Source organism: Opisthorchis viverrini (genome assembly GCF_000715545.1).
Source record: "Opisthorchis viverrini unplaced genomic scaffold opera_v5_233, whole genome shotgun sequence".
In the NCBI taxonomy this organism is placed as follows: Eukaryota; Metazoa; Platyhelminthes; class Trematoda; order Opisthorchiida; family Opisthorchiidae; genus Opisthorchis; species Opisthorchis viverrini.
Window position 1 is genome coordinate 472380 of NW_008751886.1, and position 20870 is coordinate 493249.

General features: G+C 42.9%; 1 protein-coding gene across 1 annotated transcript; it reads left to right on the forward strand.

The window, feature by feature from the left end:
* Positions 1–20149: 20149 nt before the first annotated feature.
* Positions 20150–20472, forward strand: T265_14635 (hypothetical protein; the record flags this gene model as incomplete). The annotated part of the gene is made up of 2 exons (XM_009174521.1): positions 20150–20256; positions 20301–20472. Coding segments are annotated over 2 exons (279 nt in total), but the record flags the coding sequence as incomplete, so codon positions are not given.
* Between the last annotated feature and the right edge of the window lie 398 nt (positions 20473–20870).

The window sequence follows — 20870 nt, forward strand, 5'->3', positions numbered from 1 at the left end:
TTGAGTCGATGTTTAACTCCTATTTAGATGGCTTTCATTTTGCAGGGATAGATGGTAAGGTGAGCCATTTAGTTTTGACTGAGTTATTTGTGATTCAATAGCAAATTTTGGTGTAATTGGCGATGCGGTAATATTAAAGGTATTTCAACGCAACCGCTGCGAAGTACTCAGCGGCGGGTTTCGCATGCTCTTCATTGTTTGCAAACCCACCAAACTCATTACTAAGGTGACAGCCTCTCGAGCCTCCTGCGTAGGTGTATTGTCGGCACAAATCCTAGATTATCTCCCATCTGTGTGATATCAAGGACCTCGCAAGAAAAGGTCTTAAGCCGATTCGGGTGAAAATAACCAAAAGCATCAAAACCGTTATTTTGGTAAAAATTATTTTCGCTGAGAAATTTGCGTTAACGCCTGAAACACACAGTAAGTTAGGCTTCCAAAGGTCAAGCGTGTTGACCAAACTGACTGTGCTGAGACTCTGCTGGCCTGCCCTGCGCCTTCCGATGATCCATGGATCAAAAGAAACCATGAAAAATATAAAAGGCAAGAGCGCTGAATGTTCGATCAATGAAAATATTGTTCAACTAGTTGTGGTGGGGTTCTTTCCAATGGATCTCTTCATATTGCTCAGCTTGTATCAAGTTTCCGGCCTCGGCACACACCCAGTAGCATCAGCATCCAGCTGCCGGAAAATTCTCACAGGTACGGCTAGGAGGCCTAAGATAGACGACTGCCTCAGTCTGCTGTTAAAAATCTCGGAAGCAGACGGATGTGGAGCATTGCCTTCGCCCGTTTATAATCATAATCTGTACTAATGTCGTATGTGCATGTAAACTGTACCAGTCGCAACAAGAATATATACTCCAATTGCCGCAGTTTGTATTTGAGGTTACTGAGGTTTCAGCCTGTTTGGTTGCCCAATTCCACTTTCGCATTCAAAGCTCCACAGCCACTAGAGTTCAGAATCTCTGTGCAAAAGCTTACTGTTAGCGTATTTGTAATACTCATCTTCCCGTAATGGACTTCCAGCCGAAAAATGTGGAGCTTATCTTCCCGTAGAGTTGAGCTATAGTCTCGGAAAATTCTCCCGGTTATTCAGAAGCTTGAGTATGAGGTTGCAGATTTTATGTAAGCACAACTAAATCACTAGCAATGCGCGATGATTTTATCGGCCCACTGTTTATGCTGTATGTCTTAGCTTCATTCACCGGACAGATCACCATACACCCAGATTTTTCCGTTTTGCTTGACGTTCTGTATATATTTCGGCGCTTTGCAGGCCTTGCAAAGCCTGTCTATATCTTTTTAGTTTCCTGCGGCATTTCCGGCACATGCTATACATACGGACTGTCAAGTCATTATAGACCTGGTGAGCGGATACCAAATGACGCCGAAATGTTGTAGGTTGTGCTGAACAGCACGTCGTGGACTACACTGCCGGCTTAGTTGTCTGGGGGAATGACTCCTAATTCTCATCAGTTACTGTCTCTGAATAACGGATGGGTCCATCCATTTGTAAAGCTCTTACTTCATCACTTAGACTGGAGGCTTCAGTTGTCCATAAGGTTGAATGCCTGGTAAGAATCTACAGACACTCCGTGGATTATCTACCGGTGTTTTTTGACATCCCTACTGCCGTCAGCGGCTACTTCATACATGACCGTTCGCTTATCGGTTGACGTTTAACCTGGTTGCGTGTGCAGGAAACTCAAGGTTGGAGGTCCATAGTGCTTTTTCGGAGGAGAGGGGTAATTTGTGAAACCTAGCAACAGGAGGCACTCCGCAAGAGTCAGGGGTTTGATGGCTTCAGTGTGATCGTGCGTTGTCTCGCGTGTAACGATTAGAACTTCATGATTTGCTGGTGCGCCCTTTAACTTTTCATTGTTTACACCCTTTCACCCATGTTGACGTCTCGTCGATAGTGTTTTGAAAATATTTTAATGAGCCATGAGCGGCAACTTAGCTTCTGATTATGAAACCACCAAGACTTGATTGTCCTGGCCACTCTCGCTCGTCTTTGCTTTGCCGGGCGTCGGTCCTTTGTTTACTGTGTTCATGTGTTTTGCACCCCACATTTTATTCTAGTGTTGAGCGTGATATAAGCATTTAAATTTGAATATACTGGAACAGCTGCCACTGGCTTTGCTCACTATGAAAAGACGTGAATAACTTTTTGTGCCCTGATGTAGTGAAGCATCAATCTGATATCGGGCAGCATGAAACATTCTGAAATGCGAAAGATGCATTTGATAATGGCAAACCAAGACCTGTCATTCCAAACTGTTGCTGGCCGAGGCTTCTCAGAAATCATAATACGTGCACCCTCTGGTTGTGGTATTTTGTACCTTTGTTTTGCTTCGATTATTCCACTACGCATTTTGTCCATTGCGTAATCGTTTTTTCGTTCGAATACAAAAAACTAGAGGAACGCGCAGTTGTACAATTTCACGGAATACAAAAGTGACCATGTGCTTCGATTCTCTCTTCTGATTTCGCTCGCGCTTGCGGCTGCCATTCGCGAGTCTCATGTGCTAGCTCTGGCATCAAAACATTTCACTCAGAATCTATTACATGTGGGAACTGTTCAGAAGAAGACCCCTGGACCTCCATATTTGATTATTGTTCATTCGCTGGCCTGGGTCATCGACGAACTATTTTAAAGAGAGTAATTATTAGTGAGTCTCCTTCATTTGACCTCTTTATTATTGTATACCCAATCTAGCGTTATTATTTTTATTTCCTTGCCACACACTCTTGGTAAAGTAACTTATTGGTTAGCCAGACCACTTCACGTATTAGCCCTGTTTAGGATCTTCCAATAGTGGTGTGGTCGAAATTGCGTTTCCAACTTCTCAGTTGTTCCACAAGGATTCATCCAAACATTCCTGTTGCTCTGGGACCAGTTTGGAATATTGTGTCAAGTCAGCATGCTTGTTTCCTCCGAATTTCTTCTGCATGGCATAAAGCAATTCTTTTGCAGTGCATACGGATACCCAACTGTTGTCTTTGACCACGAGGACTTTCTCAACTGCATCAAAGGCACAACTGATGCGTTGTCTTCTAGCCCAAGTTTGAGACTTCACTAGATGGTTACATTGTCCGTATGTGCTATTGAACACCTGACCACGACACACTCCTTCACTAATGGGAACCTTCGGACTCAAACCACTGGTTTTGTAAGGCCTTAAAATTTCTTCAAAAACCCCTTTTCTCTAGCTAGGTCACTCCCCGATTTCCATACAGGCATACCAGCCCGCAGCTTTTTTCCAGAAACTCTGTACGCCAGTGAAGCGCACCTCGCTCCTAGAAACGTTTTACGATGGACAAAAGTGGGCTTCACTCTCCAACTGGTCCATTCTCTCGCTGTTTCTACCGAGCAGTGCTGCGATGTACTAAGTACCTCACGTTGACTTTGGGCCTGCTGAATAAATAGCGCTCGATGGAACATTCTTTCACTGTTGCCAGCCTCTCGTGTCATTTTGCGCCCGTCAAAATCCCACTAATCCTGTCTTTTTCCGTTTCTGTTTCTATTGGGCTTGTAGCCTATAAAAGACCTTGCTTTCAAAATCAGCCGACACAATTATCCTTATTGGAGCTCACTTAAAGTTATCTCTGTCTTCAGCAAGCCGTAGTAGCCTTTAGCCCAAACTCCACGCTGTTGAATACCTACCGCACCAACCACTACTGCTCGTGCCCAAGTTGTTTCCTCCTCCAAAGTTGTTTCAAGCCTTATCTAATACGAAAGCCCGTTCTCACCCTTCTTACCACCTGACTTTCGTTCAAAATCCGGATTTTTCACCATATGCACCGAAATATTTGCGCCAGTCCGATTGTTCCCGCCTTCGGCCCGCAGTTCGAAACAAACAAATCCGCCTAAGTGACCCACAGAATTTGCCTAAAATTCTGCAAAATGAGGTGTCTCACGGGACCGTTCACATACCACAGTGGATTTCGCCAAATAATGGAATGGCACTGATTTTTCACCCGTAAAGTTTTTTTATCCTTTCGGCTGTCCAATCCAAGTCCAACAGCAACTTTCTCCAAGCTACGAGCAACTTACTGGTGTTAACCCATCTGCAACTGGCCTACATTGCTTGTTCTGATCCAGCAAACCCAACACTGAGATATAAGCCTTGTGTTATCCTGCTGTGATTCATTTTGTTATGTCCACAAATTCTTGGTGCTTGTCCGACTACACGCAGCAGAGAGCACAAGCTCACTGTCTGATACCTTTTAAAACCGAATCTAGTGATTTTATGCAGTTCCAATCTGCAGTGCTCCACAAAAGCTATCGCTATCATCATCGCTCGATTCATGCCTGTCCTGGTTGCCTTAAGTCACTAATGGTTTCATAATTAGTTTGAATCAGTTATTTTTTATTCTTGATGTGCCCAGGCTTGAACGCCTTATTTGTTGTGTTGTTACGCACGCAATACTTCACAATTGGGATGCCCCATTGGTTTTGCCTTTCCTTAAAAGCCTTAAAAGCATGAAGCCCATCCCTTCTATTTCACAGGAGTCGCTGACGCAGTATTAGGCCACATCTATTGAAAACGGTACCAAATCCTACCAACAGGAGCTCAACCAGTTTAGGAACGGCAGCAAGCAGTAGAGCATGAGCCGCCAGAACCAATGGCTAGGGGTCAGCCTACTAATGGCGGCAAGCGACAGGACAAAAATCGGATACGCAAGTTGTGATGAACATGACTGATGCTCTGTTCATTGCTCTATTCATTATTCTCTTGTTTTAATATTCCATATGCTGTACATATTTGCCAATTCGAATACATACTTGCTGGTTGCTACTCTTCGCTGAATTCTGGATTTCTAGTTTGTCGGGTTATACCGATATACGTACGAAACTTAATTCTCACACAAGTATATGTAAGGCGTTGACTAGTAGGGAAAATTTAGTGAGCACAAAGTGTGGTTCATCGTCGATAGTTTTTCACCTTAAAAACTAGTAGACCATGGGTCACCACAAACCACTTTGAGATGCCTCGGTCTCTGACAGGATGGTCTCGGACCGCTTCTGAAAAAATGAGAAATATTATTGGAGTAGTCGCTGTTGTAAATTTGTTTCAACGCAACCTTTATTATTGCCAGTTTTCCCGTAATAAAACTTCCAAAAATTTTGTGTATCATATATACATGAAATCCGTAAATCAGGAAAAACCTGCGCGGATTAACAAGCCTGTGTGACACGCGAGTTTTTCTAATATGGGCAATGCCTGTCCAACAATAGGTTGGGCTTTGGGCGATCAAGGTTAGGGACTAGGTGTATTTAACCCTTTTCTCACACATACCATTGTTTGTGTTGTCCTAACACCTTCAAAATCCTGGTCAAGAAAGTATTGGGCACATCTTTGTGCACATGGCCGGCTCGATATAGGTTAAACTAGTCAAAGTGTTAAAGCGTCCTATAGACATAGTGATGGCTTGCAGAGGCTGTTGCGAAATTTGGAAGCGTTGTAATACATTCCACCCAATCGTTAATTTGCCGAGATATACAGACGGGTACGCCACATATTTCCGTATGGAATACAATGGAGTGGAATTTGTACGTAGCTGCGCAAAGATATGGAGTGCTCTTCTCAGAACCCGGGTGGAAAGCCTGTGTTAGTGGTGTCTTCTCTGAACCGAAGCGGACCATTACTGAGTTACCGCAATGTGTCGCTCTTGACACACACTGGTCATTTACCATATCCACCTTGAATGACATTTCCGGTCACGTAAAATCATGAGGTATGATGAACTCCATTGAAGTAACGCTAGAACTAGAGAATGTTCTCAGCTGGAATTCTTATTTATTCAGAGAGCCTAAGCCATTCAGGAACGTCGATGGCTCCGACTGTGCGTGTAAGTGGGACGCACGGTGTAAGGGGATAGAGCATTCCGGGGGTTGTGCACAGCAAAGAATTAAGGACTGCTGTCGCAGCACTAACACGAAATGAAATTAAACTTAGGTCAATGAAGCTCGGGACACCGCGAGCGCCCGGGAAATTCCACGCATGAAGACCCAGTAAAGCATGCGGAATGCAAATTCCATGCAATATGGAACAGACTACGGACATCCGGCCTACTACCCGTGCAGCAGGGAGAAGGATTAGTACCTCAAGCTAGCAAAAAGTCTGGGAGGTTCAAATTTATTCAAAATTAAGGAGCTGTTATGTCAGCAAATACGATTTTAAGATCTGGAGCTCATTAAAACTGAACATAGGTAGCACGAGCCCCTTGAACTTAGGGAGTTCTGGAAAGGGTGTGTGGATTCATAACTTCACAAACAAGACGCGGCAGTTACAAGGTGGGAACAGCCTGCCAGAAGGTCGATTGGAGCTAGATTCACATCCCTATGCACTCAGTGTAACAGTGCCTGGTGCGTGGCCCTGTCACTCCGAACACCCCAACTGGATAGAAGAGGCGAATAGGAATACGGTTCCCACCAGATACCGCCCAGGACGAATAATACCTCTGCTGATTTTGTTGTCAACAACCAAAAAACACTCCGCTGGCCAGGTGATAATTGTAGAAGCACTGAGATATGGTGGTCAATGTGTGCTCGCATTTGATTTTCCCTGCTACTGAGCATTAATCCGGAACCTCAAACATGGGTCTGAAACTTCTGCCGTGAAAACTTCCCAAATAGTCGTAACTTTCTTGGGCAATTTAAATTGGGACCAGATTCAGTGGACGGGTCATACAAGACCATTATCCGGAACATTCACGAGGCTGAGACGGTGTTCGTCCCCAAAAACATTATGCCGCCTGATAAACAAAGGGATTCGGTGTCTCAACTACTTTTAAGAAAAATAACAATGAATGTAACGGGTGATCGGGTATCTCATAAAATGCTGTAAATCAGGAATCTGGAAACAGAAACATAGTAGATCTCTCCGCGGAAAAACAGAAATGTGCTGTTTAAATACATGGGGTGCTGCTAGTGCAACAAGAAAACCGCCTTCTCCTTGAGAGACAGATACGGGGAACCCAAATAATCTGAAATATACAGAGATCTACAAAGAACCCTATGCAGGCCCTATTGTCAAGGCGCAACTACAAGCGATATCTAAACAAATTGCCCTTCATGGAGGAGGATATTCGTCAGCCCTCACAGAAGATAGACTCCTGCAGTGCGTCTGGGCCGGACAACGTCCATGCGGAAATCCTGAAGGAAACGTTCGCTCACATCGACAAAGCGCTTTTACCTAGTGTTTCGCCAGATGCCTGGAAGTAGGCGATGGTCACACCAATCTACAGTACTGGTGACCGATTATCGCCCGGCAGCCACAGGCCCATTAGCGTTACTAGCGTACCTTGCAAGGAGATGGAACGCATTCTAAATTGGGCCATCTTAAATCATTTTACTTCTAACAATTTGATAATCTTAGTTCAACACGGATTCTTACCATACGGTTTCTGCGCGAAACATGCTATTGTTTATTGATAAAATAACCGAAATTAAGGATGAAGGACTGATATTGTAAGCAAAATTTCTCGACTTCTTAAAAACATTCGACCAATCCCACACGTCCCACTGCTCCACAAGCTCGAGTCTTGAGAGATTCAAAAGGAAATTCTACGCTGGATTAAGGCGTTTCTTTCGGAAAAAAAATTTTGGGGAAAAGTTGGCTCAACCAACTTTTCTAGTCCCATTGGAGTTACTCGGGGCTCCTTTTAAGGAAAATTACGTTTTCTGATCTGCGTCAACAACCTTCCGTATGGTGCCTCAAGTCCAGGCTACCTTTTGCGGATGACTAGAAATCATGGGGTTCAAATACCAGTGCCCCCAAAATTGATCTAGACACTGCAAAGTAGTGGCTCCCGGCAAAATGTACTTATTACTGTACTATTGAGGCGTTTTGTACATTTGTTGTTCTTCCATTATAACACTACGTATTTCATCAATTGCGTAATCGTTTGTTGATTCAATACAAAAAACTAGAGAAACACGCACTTGTACAATTTCACAGAATACAAGCGTGGTCACGTGCTTCGACTATCTCTTCTGATTTCGCTCACCCTTGCGGCGGTCATTCGCGAGTCTCACGTACTAACTCTAGTACCAAACATTTCAGACATCTTCGTGATCTATTATATGTGGGAACTGTTCAGAAGAAGACCTCTGGACCAACACGATTTGATTGTTGTTCATTCGCTGACCTGGGCCAACGACGAACTATTTTAAAGAGAACAATTGTTAGTGAGTCTGTTCCATCTGACTTCTTTATTTTTGTATACCCAACCTAGCGTGATTATTTTTATTTCTTTGCCACACACTTCCGGTAAACTAACGTTTTGTGTAGCCAGACCACTACGCCATAAAAGACCGGCTGATAATGCATTCGCTCTCGACGGATAATTTGATGCACCTTTCCCCGTATTATTGGCATGGGATTCAGTTTACTCTATGGAACCCGCGTCAGTCTACTTCTTGAACACGCCAGCTAAGTTGGCTACACAGGCTCAAAAAGGACGTCACCCTCATTGAGTGTCCAACCTACTGACAAATAAAAACATACTTATCCCAGCAGGCTGCTGTCACCAGCTATCACTGGAGTGTCGCATTCCATTATATTGCAATACGTCAAGAATCTGAGGTTTTCCTGTACTTTCCAATATGTAGCGCACTGAAATATACAAACATCACATATGGATGCCCTTTTTGAACGTCTGAATCTATGTGTGTTTTACGGAGCAGGACTCGAGGTCACATGCTGGTTTCAAACCCCACATTTTTGAAATACTCTCCTGCTGTTGTGCATGTGACAAAACGCTTAGGTTCTAAGTACCGTGTGGGAATCACATAAAGGTATCAGAGCAAAACAAAACAGGCTTGCAACAAATACACACACCGATTATCTGGTGCCGTCATGCGGCTGCATTTCCAGAAAGTGATTATTCCACACATGTTATTCAGTGGCGCGCGTTCTTCAGTGAGATAAGTCACCGAACTTCCTATTTTGCTTTGCCCTTCTTGGTGGAAATTTTCTGGCGTGGTTGTGCGATGAAAGCTGGTTTGCTCCGGAGACACTGTGGCTGTCCCGTCTGACGAGCGTAAAATATTCTGGGCGAATAAATGGGTTTTATCTAGGATCTTATACCTGTGTTTCTTGCACAAATGACGGCACATCATGCTGACTTTGCCTTGTCATGATTATCTGGTCAATCATTCCGGGATCCTTGTTTCGATATCTTAGGTGTATTTCGTGATTTGAAACGACAATCGAGCCGATATTTTTAGGTTTGAATGTTTCGTTCTGAAATACCCGCTTTAGTAGCCTGTTACAGTCCACAACATACATTTGGAAATTTTACAGGCGCGTGATGGTCAATTTATTTTCCATATTTTCGGCTTATACACTTGGTAATTCATTTAAATGTTGTGTTAGGAGGTACTGTGTAACTCCTTTCTAACCATGAAAATTAAATTCATTTTGCAAAGCCTTGAAGCTGGCCCTAGAACCCCGGGTTTTGATATCTTTGTCCGTAGGAAAGCTCATGCTTGTCGGTGACATTGAATGGGGTTACAAGAAACCCGAACTCCAAACATGCGAAGAAGTCAATGTTTATCCGCATAACATGTATCAGTATCTTAAAGAATCTACATAAATATCCTCTGACCATATAGGGTAACACGCAGGAAACCAGACCATACCATGGTCTACAATTCCAGAATCAAAATTAAATCTTGTGTAGACGTAGGACATTAGTCATATGATTGCCGAAAACTGTTCGGCAAATCACGGAGGGTTACTTCCTTCTTAAGGCTCATCAGGTTGGCGCAGCTCCCGTCAACCGTACGTTCTGCTCTAACTCAAATTGCACAATGTTCGACCCACACACATCTGCATATGTGGTTGCTCAAGAACATCATAAACGAGAGACTTAGCTGCGTTCCAGGTGAGTCTCTCATTGAAGCAAAATTGGTGTGCAGATGAGTGTATAAATCGAAAATTTCCTCTCCGTTCAAGCTTTTTTGGAGATAGAAGGTTCAACCAAAAATCAGATGTCTGTTACTAGTGGTAATGGCAAAAACTAAAAAGGGCACTTCGATGGGTTACGATGACTGACCTGCATTCTCCTTACTTAGGTCAATAACCTAGATACTGGGGGAACGAGTAGGCATTTTCAACATCTCAGATTATTGTGCCGCTGGGTACACCAACCATCAATCCGCGCCACCTAAGCTCCGGGTTCGGTCAGCAACATGCTTTCTTAACCTCAATACCGTCTGTCCCTGAAGACAAGCTACCTATTCAATACACCAAAGCAATCCGCGTTGAACCTGATGAGCCAAAAGCTTGCATCCACCAGCCTGATCGTGACCGTTCTTAATTTCTAAGTCCTTTGATCCGACAAGTTTACTCATTAGCTTCTCTTGCACACACTTTCAATGACTCTACATCGTATATGCTGAATGTCCTAACATCAACAAAAACCTCTTGAAAGCTCATTACTGCAACTGACACACGAGTCCGTGGGACATCTACCATACCGAGCTGTCATTGCCGAGCCTCTGCTGTATTTGGCAAAACCGACAATCAAAGTGGAAGGTGCAGGTCTTCACCACAACAGCAACTTTCTTTGTGGCCCAGATGTTTCTCAATCCTTCTAAGCGAAGCGTTCTTGTTCCAAAGTCCTTCGGTGAATAGTAAACAAAGCTGCCTTCTCAGCAGTTTATATGTCTCACTCTTCATGACCCATGGGTACCATTCTGTATGTTTTACTTTTTCAACACTCTAACTCACACAAACAGCCTCTCCAACGGCATTACCTCTTAAACACCACACATGATCTCAAAAATGACACCCACTTTACCACCATATTAACCAGCTAACCATATATCAAGGGTTAAGCCATCCTTTATTTCTCTCATCTCGCTTAACGAGAAAATTGACTACTGAGAACCGTAGGCTACAGTTACCCTTTAATTCTCTTTCTTAAATACATGAACTTTACAACAAGACATGGCGTCCCCGTGCCGTACCTAAACAGAAAGCAAGCTGCCTGCTCTACTAGATCTACTAAGAAGAAGTGATCGCAAGGAAAAATGTAATTTGAGACACAGAAAATCACGGCGAATACGATGCAGCTTAGCCAACCACGATATTCACAATCTGTACCAAGCTTTGTGGCTGGAAATTAATCAGAACTAAAAGGTACCTCACCAAACAGAACAAGAGCAGATTTTACCGATAAGAAGCGACTATTGAGCTTTACGGTGGAGCTATAAAAGTTTCCAGAACCGCAGCCTCTCCATTATCCAGTGAGACAAAGGGAACTAGTAGGCTCAACTAGTGGCAAAATTTACAACGAACCATAAGCCCCTATACAAGCGGGCCGACAACCTTATAAAGATCAACCATGGTATTTCTACCCTGAAGATCAATAATATTCTTAAGCGCGTGCTGACAAAATGGCAGATGATCTGATTATGCAGCAGAGTTTCACCTCCGCTTACCCACCTTTTACTGTATCATCTGGATATAAACACGTTATAACTAAAAAATCATGATAATGTAATATTTTATACAGCTTTTTTTCAAAAATAGGCATAAAATCCACCATATTAATCGCGTCAATGGCATCAAATTTAGGACTCCTCTTCTCGTGACGAACGGCCAAACGTGACTAATGACCAAATGCAAACAGTGTTACATTATAACTTTGTGGCCATAAACAGTAGAAAATCGTTTCTAAGAAATTCACAAACTGTTTTATTCAGTCCATTAGAGGTGATTTTGCTGGTAGCATTGGCAGCTCATCTGATTATTTCTATGGCGGTTTCGGCATGGCCATGAATTACAAGGTGATGAACAACAGAGGAATCACCGCCGCTGTTCTGAGTTCTGCTTTCACCAGTGAACTGAAAACTATTATCAGTGGCAAGTACTTACAAGACACTATGATTGACAGCGTGCCCAACTGCACTTGTCGTGTTAAGTGGTACCGACGGCCCTTTGGAATATAAATGAATCACAATGCGTGTTCAGAAATTCTTGTGAACATGACCATATAATATACCTACAGCTGCTGCCGCTTGCTATAAAATATAGGCGCTGGGATCCATATCGGCAATGATTACGAAGACCCTCGTAAATGGGAGAATCCTAACGGAGTTGGTCCATAACCTTGGTCGCAAGCAATGGCACTTGGCTGTTGTCCTCGTCTTATTGAATTCCATAGTGCAGGTCAGATGAAATCATGTGGCATTGTCAGGAGGGCGTAGTAAGCCAATCACTTGAACACAATAAGCTATCGGATGTTCATCTTTATCGTCATCACCATCGATAGCATGATATTAGTATTCAAAACTGATTCTTTGCTGCCGTACAACCACGGTTTATTTAAAACCCTTATTGTGAGCAAAAGAATAAAAGTGAACAAGAAAGAGACTTAGTTCTAGCTTACTACAATCATTTCGAGATGCTCATACCTTCAGCTTTCCATCTCTACAATATGGATAAAAACTGACAAATGGATGCCGCTGAAATTGAGTAGCAGCCATATCTTCCAGTGTTTCCAACCATGTGCTGCGACAATAATGCGGTCCCCACCCCGAAAGGCAAGTGCCACTCACAGTACCCAAACGTTTCGTAATATATTTTCTAAACATAGGCCAGTTCAAGGGTTGGAACTTCTTTGCTTTCGCCGCTCTGTCTCAGGCATGAAAACAGTACTTTTTGGAAAATGATGTCTCGGTATGCGCATTACATGGCTTAACCAACGTAGATTCTTCATTGGAAGTCCCCGTGGCACAACCAGAAAATTGCCTTCTAATTGCCTTATTACGGATTCACTGACACCAACCTACGTCAGATATGTTTATGTGCCAACGGCTGTCAAAGAGCTGAAGAAACCTCAGTTCCGCTTCTAGAACAGGCCACGTCTCAGGTATACAGCAAAACAACCCTAACTGTAGGATATTACGCACGTTCACTTAGAATCAGAGATGTATCACTTTGACTCCAAAGGTGTCTCAAAGTAACGACAGAAGTTTCGGGCATTGACCTCAACTGTTACACTGCAGTCAGAACGTACACTGTCTCCAAGATACGTAAAACGCCTTGCAATGTCGGATGCCTCTCGCTGGATTGTGAGTGGCATGTGCAGTTACTGTACGTCCAGGAGCTTGACCTTATTGCTTGTGAGCACAATGTGCGTAACAAAGAGCGCAACAACTTTGGTCAGTTCATCCAAAACCACCTGCGCCTTCTTCTTCGCTTCGAACAGTGTCAGGGTTAACACACATACTACGCGCCCCTTTTTTGAAAGTGGGAACTATCACTAATTCTTCCCAACTGTCTGGATAAAAACCTATTTTCTTTAGATGCCACTCTGGATGAGCGTGTGGTTAAAATCCACAAATGTACTCCAAAACGAGCCTCAGTTAGCCATTGATCTAAGCCGTTGGTAACTGGTGACAGTACGATCCATTTGAGTTTGCCTCCGGCACGCCGCTTGAGGACACGACGTGGTCAGATGGCTTTGGATTTTTAGAAAGTGAGCACTGAATAAGAACCGCCTGTAGTCAGCACACAGATGGAGCAATCATTCACAATTGTCCTGATGTTTCGGGTCCCATCCAGGTCAAACAATTAAATGAGTCTAAGATGCGCTAAACCTTCTTACCCGTGCATTCAAATATCCGGCAACCACAATGATATCTGGGCTTTATTTTACCGCAACAGGGTATTCAGGGCGTCGTAAAACCTGCCATTGACGGCGTTGAAACTATGGTCAGTTAGTGGGTAAGCACATACGACAAACGTGCATTGATCAACCTTCAGCTTGTGAGACTTCTTCACAGGCTTTTACTGATATACGGTACACATCAATTCCAAGCAAGTCCAGCATGATGGCAAGAACAGCCTGCTGTCCTGCTTGTATCAGAGTGCGGACATTAAAGGCTGTCAGGTAGAAACATTTGGTGTTAGGGCTTGAAGAAATAGTTCGAGATGTCTGACGATGTCAGCGCCGACTGATGCGCAGATACTTCTTGGTAAATCGATGCCCAACTAGCGGATTCATCAGTCCTTACTGCTTGGCCTGCACAGAGAGAGAAAGAGTGAATAGCGATTTGGAAAGGGTACAAATTAGAATTATTTGAAAGATAAATGACGGATGCTCAAATTGTGGCCTATTTTTGCTTACCGGCCCTGCTATATGCAGCAAATAAGGCCACCCGGTTAATGCAACCAAGCGGCCGATGTGGCACGAGTTCATTTGTCTCTGTGCAGTATATAGTTATTCGTGGGCTGGGATATTGCCAGGGCGCCCACATGTGGATAGAAGAACAATTAGGGTCCTTAACCAAAGCCTCTGGCTCAAAATCTTCATAATTCTGTCAAGCACCGCACAACCTCAGTATACTTGAGCTGGTTGTGAAAGTTCACAAACCATCACACCACGGTAAGGTCCGGTCTCTTAGTGAAGGATATCGGATGTTATCAAGAATTATTATCGTTTAAGATAAAACGCTCTTAAATAATCGAGTTGTACTGGGCTCTCATCTTCAAAAAAAGATCCATAGACAGTTCATCGAAATACTGAAAAAGAATTATCAAGGCTTTTTGTCTTGACATGTGACACTTGTTGCAGTACTAGGGAATCTGAGCAAATAGACACTGCGTTCACAGAGGCGTGTCATGCAAAATGTCGTCAGTCAAAGTTCACCTCGCCAGTTTGTATAGAATAGTGTAACTATTCGCATACAGTCCAACTTAACCGTCATTATATTGAGACAGATGCCCAGTTCAATGTTTAAGTGAGTGGCAAATAAAATTAAAGTCCAGTGTCTATTTTGGAGGCTCAAATCTAACTTCAAGCTAACATGTGTATTATGGTTTGAATTTATAGCATATAACGAGTACTTTTCATTTTTTAAACTAGAATTTCGATTGCGGAAAGTTCTTTGGGCGAGCAGTCCTTTTGATACCGACAGTGACGTCTCAGTAGCCATGTGAATATGTTTGTCCAAAAATTTATGACGACAAGTAGAGCTAAAATGTGGAATGAACTTTGAAGAAGATTTTCGTTTTTATGGTCCCACCATCAGAAATACAGACTATAAACTGCCTGGCTTGCAGCTTCCTTCAAGATCTTGATCTCTCCCTTTTTCGACGAGTCGGTCGATTTTCTAATCCACGGGCACTCTCGCCACCCAGAAAGACCGGATACATCGAACTGTCAACATCATTGAAAGAGAAACTTCAAGAAGTTTCACTGTGATAGGAGTGGATGTATCCGTGCCCGTAGCCATTAGCTTAACTACGATACTCGTGTTTTTAACTTACAAGCCCTTCCGTTTATTGGTCTACTGGTAACGTGTCATCTTGTCCAGTGGCTTGTAATGCTCACGTTTAGTACCCTAATTCTGACAATATCGCTGGTCCTCCCAAATCAAGTCACAGTCTACAAGACGTTTACGTCCGTATGACAACATGGGAATGGAAGATATGAGGTTGGGCTAACTTGGCCTTTTTCTTTATCAAGGCCTGGATTCCAGTCATTTCGCGCCAAAAGTTAGTTTGAGGCATTAAAATCACCTGCGATAAATACCTTGAGGCCTTCACCGGCAGGATCTTTGATTTCGTGCACATCTTTTTATAAGGTAACCATTCAGATGCCATAGGCAAACGCTAGCGGCAAACGAGTTTGTTTCAGTATGCCTATGAAGTGGGAATTCACTTGGTTTTGACGCTGAAGAGCAAGCAGCAACACCCTGTCCGGTTTAGTTTGGCCGCGACAAGCAGGGTATACTTGCCTTAAGTTGGTATCTCTTTATAATGCGACCACTCTGGCATTCAAACAAGAGTCTCTGTCATTTCGATTAACCACTTTTATCTAAATTTGTACCAAGAAATTTACAGCAACCACACTTAATGCGTAAAATTGCGCGTTTTTCAAAATACGTGGAACCATTTGTATTTGGGAAGCGCTGCGCATCCCACAGATACTTTTGCTTTTGTCAATTTTCATCTACTCCTATATCGATTTCTCTCACTGTAAATACCTGATGGTCCGTCGCTTGGTTTGTTCTGATACCTGCTACCAGACTAGAACCATTTATGTAAACCGATATGTTTCCCTCGTTTCTTTTAGTCACCGTAGAAGAGTGAAAAAAAGAACGTTCACATTTCTCTTCCCTGTTTGATAAAATGGACGATCAAACACCTGATTTGTCATTGTAATGGAACCGAATTTGACGACAGACTTTTGCCGGAAGATTAGAAATTGCGTGAAGTAATAATGTCTCAACAACTAGCCACTAATTCTGAAGCAAATGAACGTAATCACGATTTCCGCAGCCCTCTTGAAAGCGATGTTTTCCAGTTATTCTTCAACTATAAACTCCAGCCAGATGTGCTTGATGCCCTGAAAGCATGTAGACTTCTAGGAAGAACCAAATCCTAATAAAGTAACCACTTCTCACCGCATGTTTGTCATCACAATAAGCGCTCTCAACTCTACTGCTTGAGTTTTTAATTGTGAAGGTATCTTTTGGATGAATGCTGGGTTGTTAAGGACCAGTCAGCACAAAACCAATTCCAAAGAGATTTTTGGATGAGTGAACTCTAGCTGCTCGTGCCTGTGCGCCCAGTAACTGTCAGAATGATCGTGATTGAAAAACTAGCCACAAAAAGAAACAACCTGAGCAGATCACAATGCACCTATAAGTACTCACACTAAACATAAGATGAGACTTGACCGAGAAATACATTTTGACTACTATCACGGGCTTTATTTAGGCATTCAGAGGGAACATAATGTGACGACATTAAAGAAGACATTGATGAATGCTCACTGAGTGCCCACATGGGCACATTATCGTATTATTAGCTCACTAGCACTTTGAGGTTAGATCTTCTCCAAGTTGTTATTACTGAGCGCTACTTGATCAGACGTCTCTGTCGCAGGTTGTGTCATTGTCTAACCTGAACTAGTCGCGTAGAAACAGCATTTTCAGAGGTTACCAGACTTTTGAGCCCCAAGAAACTGAAACGTTTCTATTGCCATAGAATCTTATATTAAATTTTATCACTCCATCTGTGTACCCATGGTGTCTTCCTTTAACCCAGACAGAATATTCTGCTTGTTACACCTGTTATCTTTTTGTTGAGTGATTGCAGGACCGCCATAATTATCTTAGCTTATTTATAATTCACAATCCCCTCGATGTATTTCTTAGGTTGGGTAACAATATCTCGTCCAGTGTTACCGTACCTGTAAGCATCTTCCCAAACGGTTAAACATCGCTTATATGTTCTCGATTTGAGCCACTCGAAGCCGTACATAAGCATATGGAAATAGTGTAGTCCTCTATCATGCTTTTTTGCATACCGTTGGACCATTATGCTTCCCCTTTTAGAAAAACCGGTTTATTTTGAATGCTCTTCCTCTTACATACACCGTAGTTTTGTTTAAGATTCAGTGCATAAAGTTACTGGAAGTTCATCCTGTGGCGCACAAGACTTTTATTAGGGGGAGAGTGCTTAGCCTGTTTCTCGGAATATCGCATGTGTGAGCAATAAGCTGGAATATTTCATTCTGATTCCGAGAACAACAGTATCCTTACGCTGGCCGATCAAGTCATAAGTTATTGCGAGTTCAGGTAACTTAATCCCTCTTCATCTCGTAAGCACTCTATTCCTATTAACGCTCTTCAGGAGTTCACATTTCACTTTTTCTTATAGTTACCGTTCACCAGTATGAGCTTCCGAATCTTGACAGTACCCAGTACTAGTTTTCCCGTGTCATAGAGGTGAGATAAAGTTTCGTACCAGACTTACATAGCTACTTTTATGTACTTTTCTGTATTCGCCACTCCTAATAACCAAAGGTGTTTCGGCTGTCTTTGTATAAAGTTTAGGCCATCTCGGGCAAACGGATGTGAATTGCAGTTGTTTTCCAGTGGTATTAAAGTAGCGTATTTTGGGTCAACACTTCAAACCCTGAAGAAAAGCGTATTTTCAGACAATTACGCATAGTAAGGTGAATAATATACTCCAAAGCGAATGCCCGCATCAAACTATAACTCTTCATGTGCAAGTAATAGCTTTAAAATCCAAATTGGCCATCAAGCTTCACGTCGAATGTGTGCATGTTTGGAACTGGCACTACAGAGAAACAAGGCATGGTCAGCAAAGTTAGGGACATCGTTGCTCGTTGTTGGTGTACCGAAATTTGATTTTAATAGAATTACCATGGCACGCTTCCGCAGGTCTCTGTCTACCGCCTTGAGATTTACGCTTCTTCATGTACACAATACTGGAGCTTTTCGCTCGACGAAGGAGCTCAGAGGAGTGCCGAAGGAAAGCAAGACATATGATTTGGTATAAGCTGGTCTATAAGGCGATGCTAAAAATAGGCAGTTGATACGTTTTCTATAAGCTTTTAACCTGATACTGCTAGATTTGAGAGTACGACAGATAATCACTCATTTTTACCCAACCAAATAAAGCACAATTGCTCTACCATTCTATTGCAACACATACCCCGTATGTACCACGAGCCACTTCCTCGGAAACACCACAGACTCAGCAGGTGAATCGTTGAAATGATGTAGTCGTCCTGGGTGGCTTAAATTGCCTGATTAATCCATGGCTTTGTGTGCGCGTTTCCGATAAATAAAATATACGCACTTTGAGAGCAGGCAGTGTCTGGGCGAAAAAATTCCAATAGTCTATTCAACGTGGACATAAAACTTTGGGTAAAATGGATCCTCTGGACCTAAGAAAGTGTCATCCTGTTAGGCTAATGAGTAGGAAAGGAAATTTGGTTAAGCGGCAGACAGGAATATGGATTATCTGTTTACTGGCGAAGTAGAAAAACATTGAAGATGAGGATCCATAGACAAAACGTGGGGGAAGGATGCTTCTCAGTGGCTCAGGATGAACAACAGTACTGGCTAAAGTCACCTACCTGAAGCCACTGATTAAATATTAGAGGCTTTTTCTAGGGCTATACCATGGGCCAACGACTCAACTATCTGTCCCACTTATCTACAAAAGAATGGCCTAGCCTGATTTTGTATAGAATTCCGACTGATGGTGCTTCATGCCGGCGCGCATAGAGCAACATCGTGTTGTTTGTGGAACTAAATTGTTTTCGTCATGTTATCTAACTGGTGATAGCCGAGTCACGGTGTTTAGGGTTTCTAAAAATCCACCTTCTACAGCTTGTTCTTCTCTGTAGGAAGGATGATATCATTGCTTTCGTAAATAATGGAGCGCTAAGCATTTGGTAGAAACCTAAGCGTAGGTCTACAGACCCCCCTGTGGTGTTAGGGGTTAGCACTGCTTGTCACAGCTGTGCCATAAGGGACTCCGTTTTACATAGTATGACTATTGCAGTCACTGCGAATTTCAAGCTCAAACAAAACAGTAAGGTGGCTGTCTTTAGTCGAAAAAGACTGGGAGAATATGACGTCACAGAACGGAAACCATTCAGGCTAGTATATATACTACGGTGTTGTAAAGAACAGCAGGCTGTTTTGTGGAAGATTTGGTTGGCTTTGAATATTTATATAATGCTTACCTTCAGTGACTGCAGTCAGTATGTCAGTCAAACGTTTGGTATTACGTCTTTAACACAGCTCTCACCTCTGTCTCATTTATGACAGGTTTCTTATAACGCATAACGGTTCAACCAGTAAATGGCCTTGCCGGAGATGTACTCTTCAGTTTTTCCTTCTTTTGTTTTCTTGATTATTGTTCGGTGCTCAACTCCAGCTCCCATCTGGCACTGCGCTGTCCATCCAAGCCTTTTGGGCGGCTTTTACTACACAAATATTTAAACAGTCGTTCGTCCTGTGAGAAGTCAGCGGGACATTTGGATAAGTGTTGAGCAAAATCGCCATTATATTTGGAAGTATCGTGTTCTACTATCTGTTAAACACCTTTGGATGTCTCCAGAAACCTACGGTCCTTGACTATCCACGCTTATTTTAGCTTATTTAAAGCAGCTCTACCATGATTAGAACAGTTCAATAGAGGCGCAGACAGGAGTAAGATATCTTGCAAAAAGAGAGACAGATGGGTTTTCCGTAGGCAATTCAGTTTAAGGTGCCAGTACTCACATTGCACTACACTAAACCGGGAGTCTATGTTTTTGCTGAGAGTATACGTTCTTGTATTTTAGAAACAAAATGAATCCTTGGGAAGAAAACGGATTGGACCAGTTCTCTGAAACGCTTGAATCAGATTCCTATGGTCTGGAAGCATTTTGTCGGCTGTTTTACGGAAAACGTCTGGAGTACGTCCAAATTTCAGCATTTTTTCTTACTTTTAATTTCGCAGTGTTTTATCTATTCCGGAGGATGCTTATCAAACAGCAGAAAGGCTGGACCTTAAGCTCAAAGCGTATCGATTTCCAAGTGTACCAGAGCAGCTAAGGTCACCGCGCCTCATACGAATTGGAGCAATTCAAAATAAGTTGGTACTTCCAACATCACGTCCTGTTGCAGATCAGGTATTTGAGGCGTGACACATCGAGTTACGCCCTATATACTTCTAGATTGCTGCTTTGCACCATCAGATGGGATTGTTTCTTGATGTTGCCGGACAGTGTGGGGTCAACATTATATGTTTGCAGGAGGCATGGAGTGAGGCTGTCAATCCGTTGTGATTATTTATCTATAAACTAGCTATGCCGTTCGCCTTTTGTACAAGGGAACGCATGCCATGGTGTGAATTTTCTGAATCTGCAGAACATGGTCCATCTATTCGCTTTCTGCAAAAAGTGAGTACCTCAACCGGCGTGATTTCTGTTTTTAAAGTACGCAGAACAACACTCGATGGTCATCGTCTCCCCCATCCTTGAGCGTGATTCCGTGAGTGACGTGCTTTGGAATACTGCAGGTAACGGAT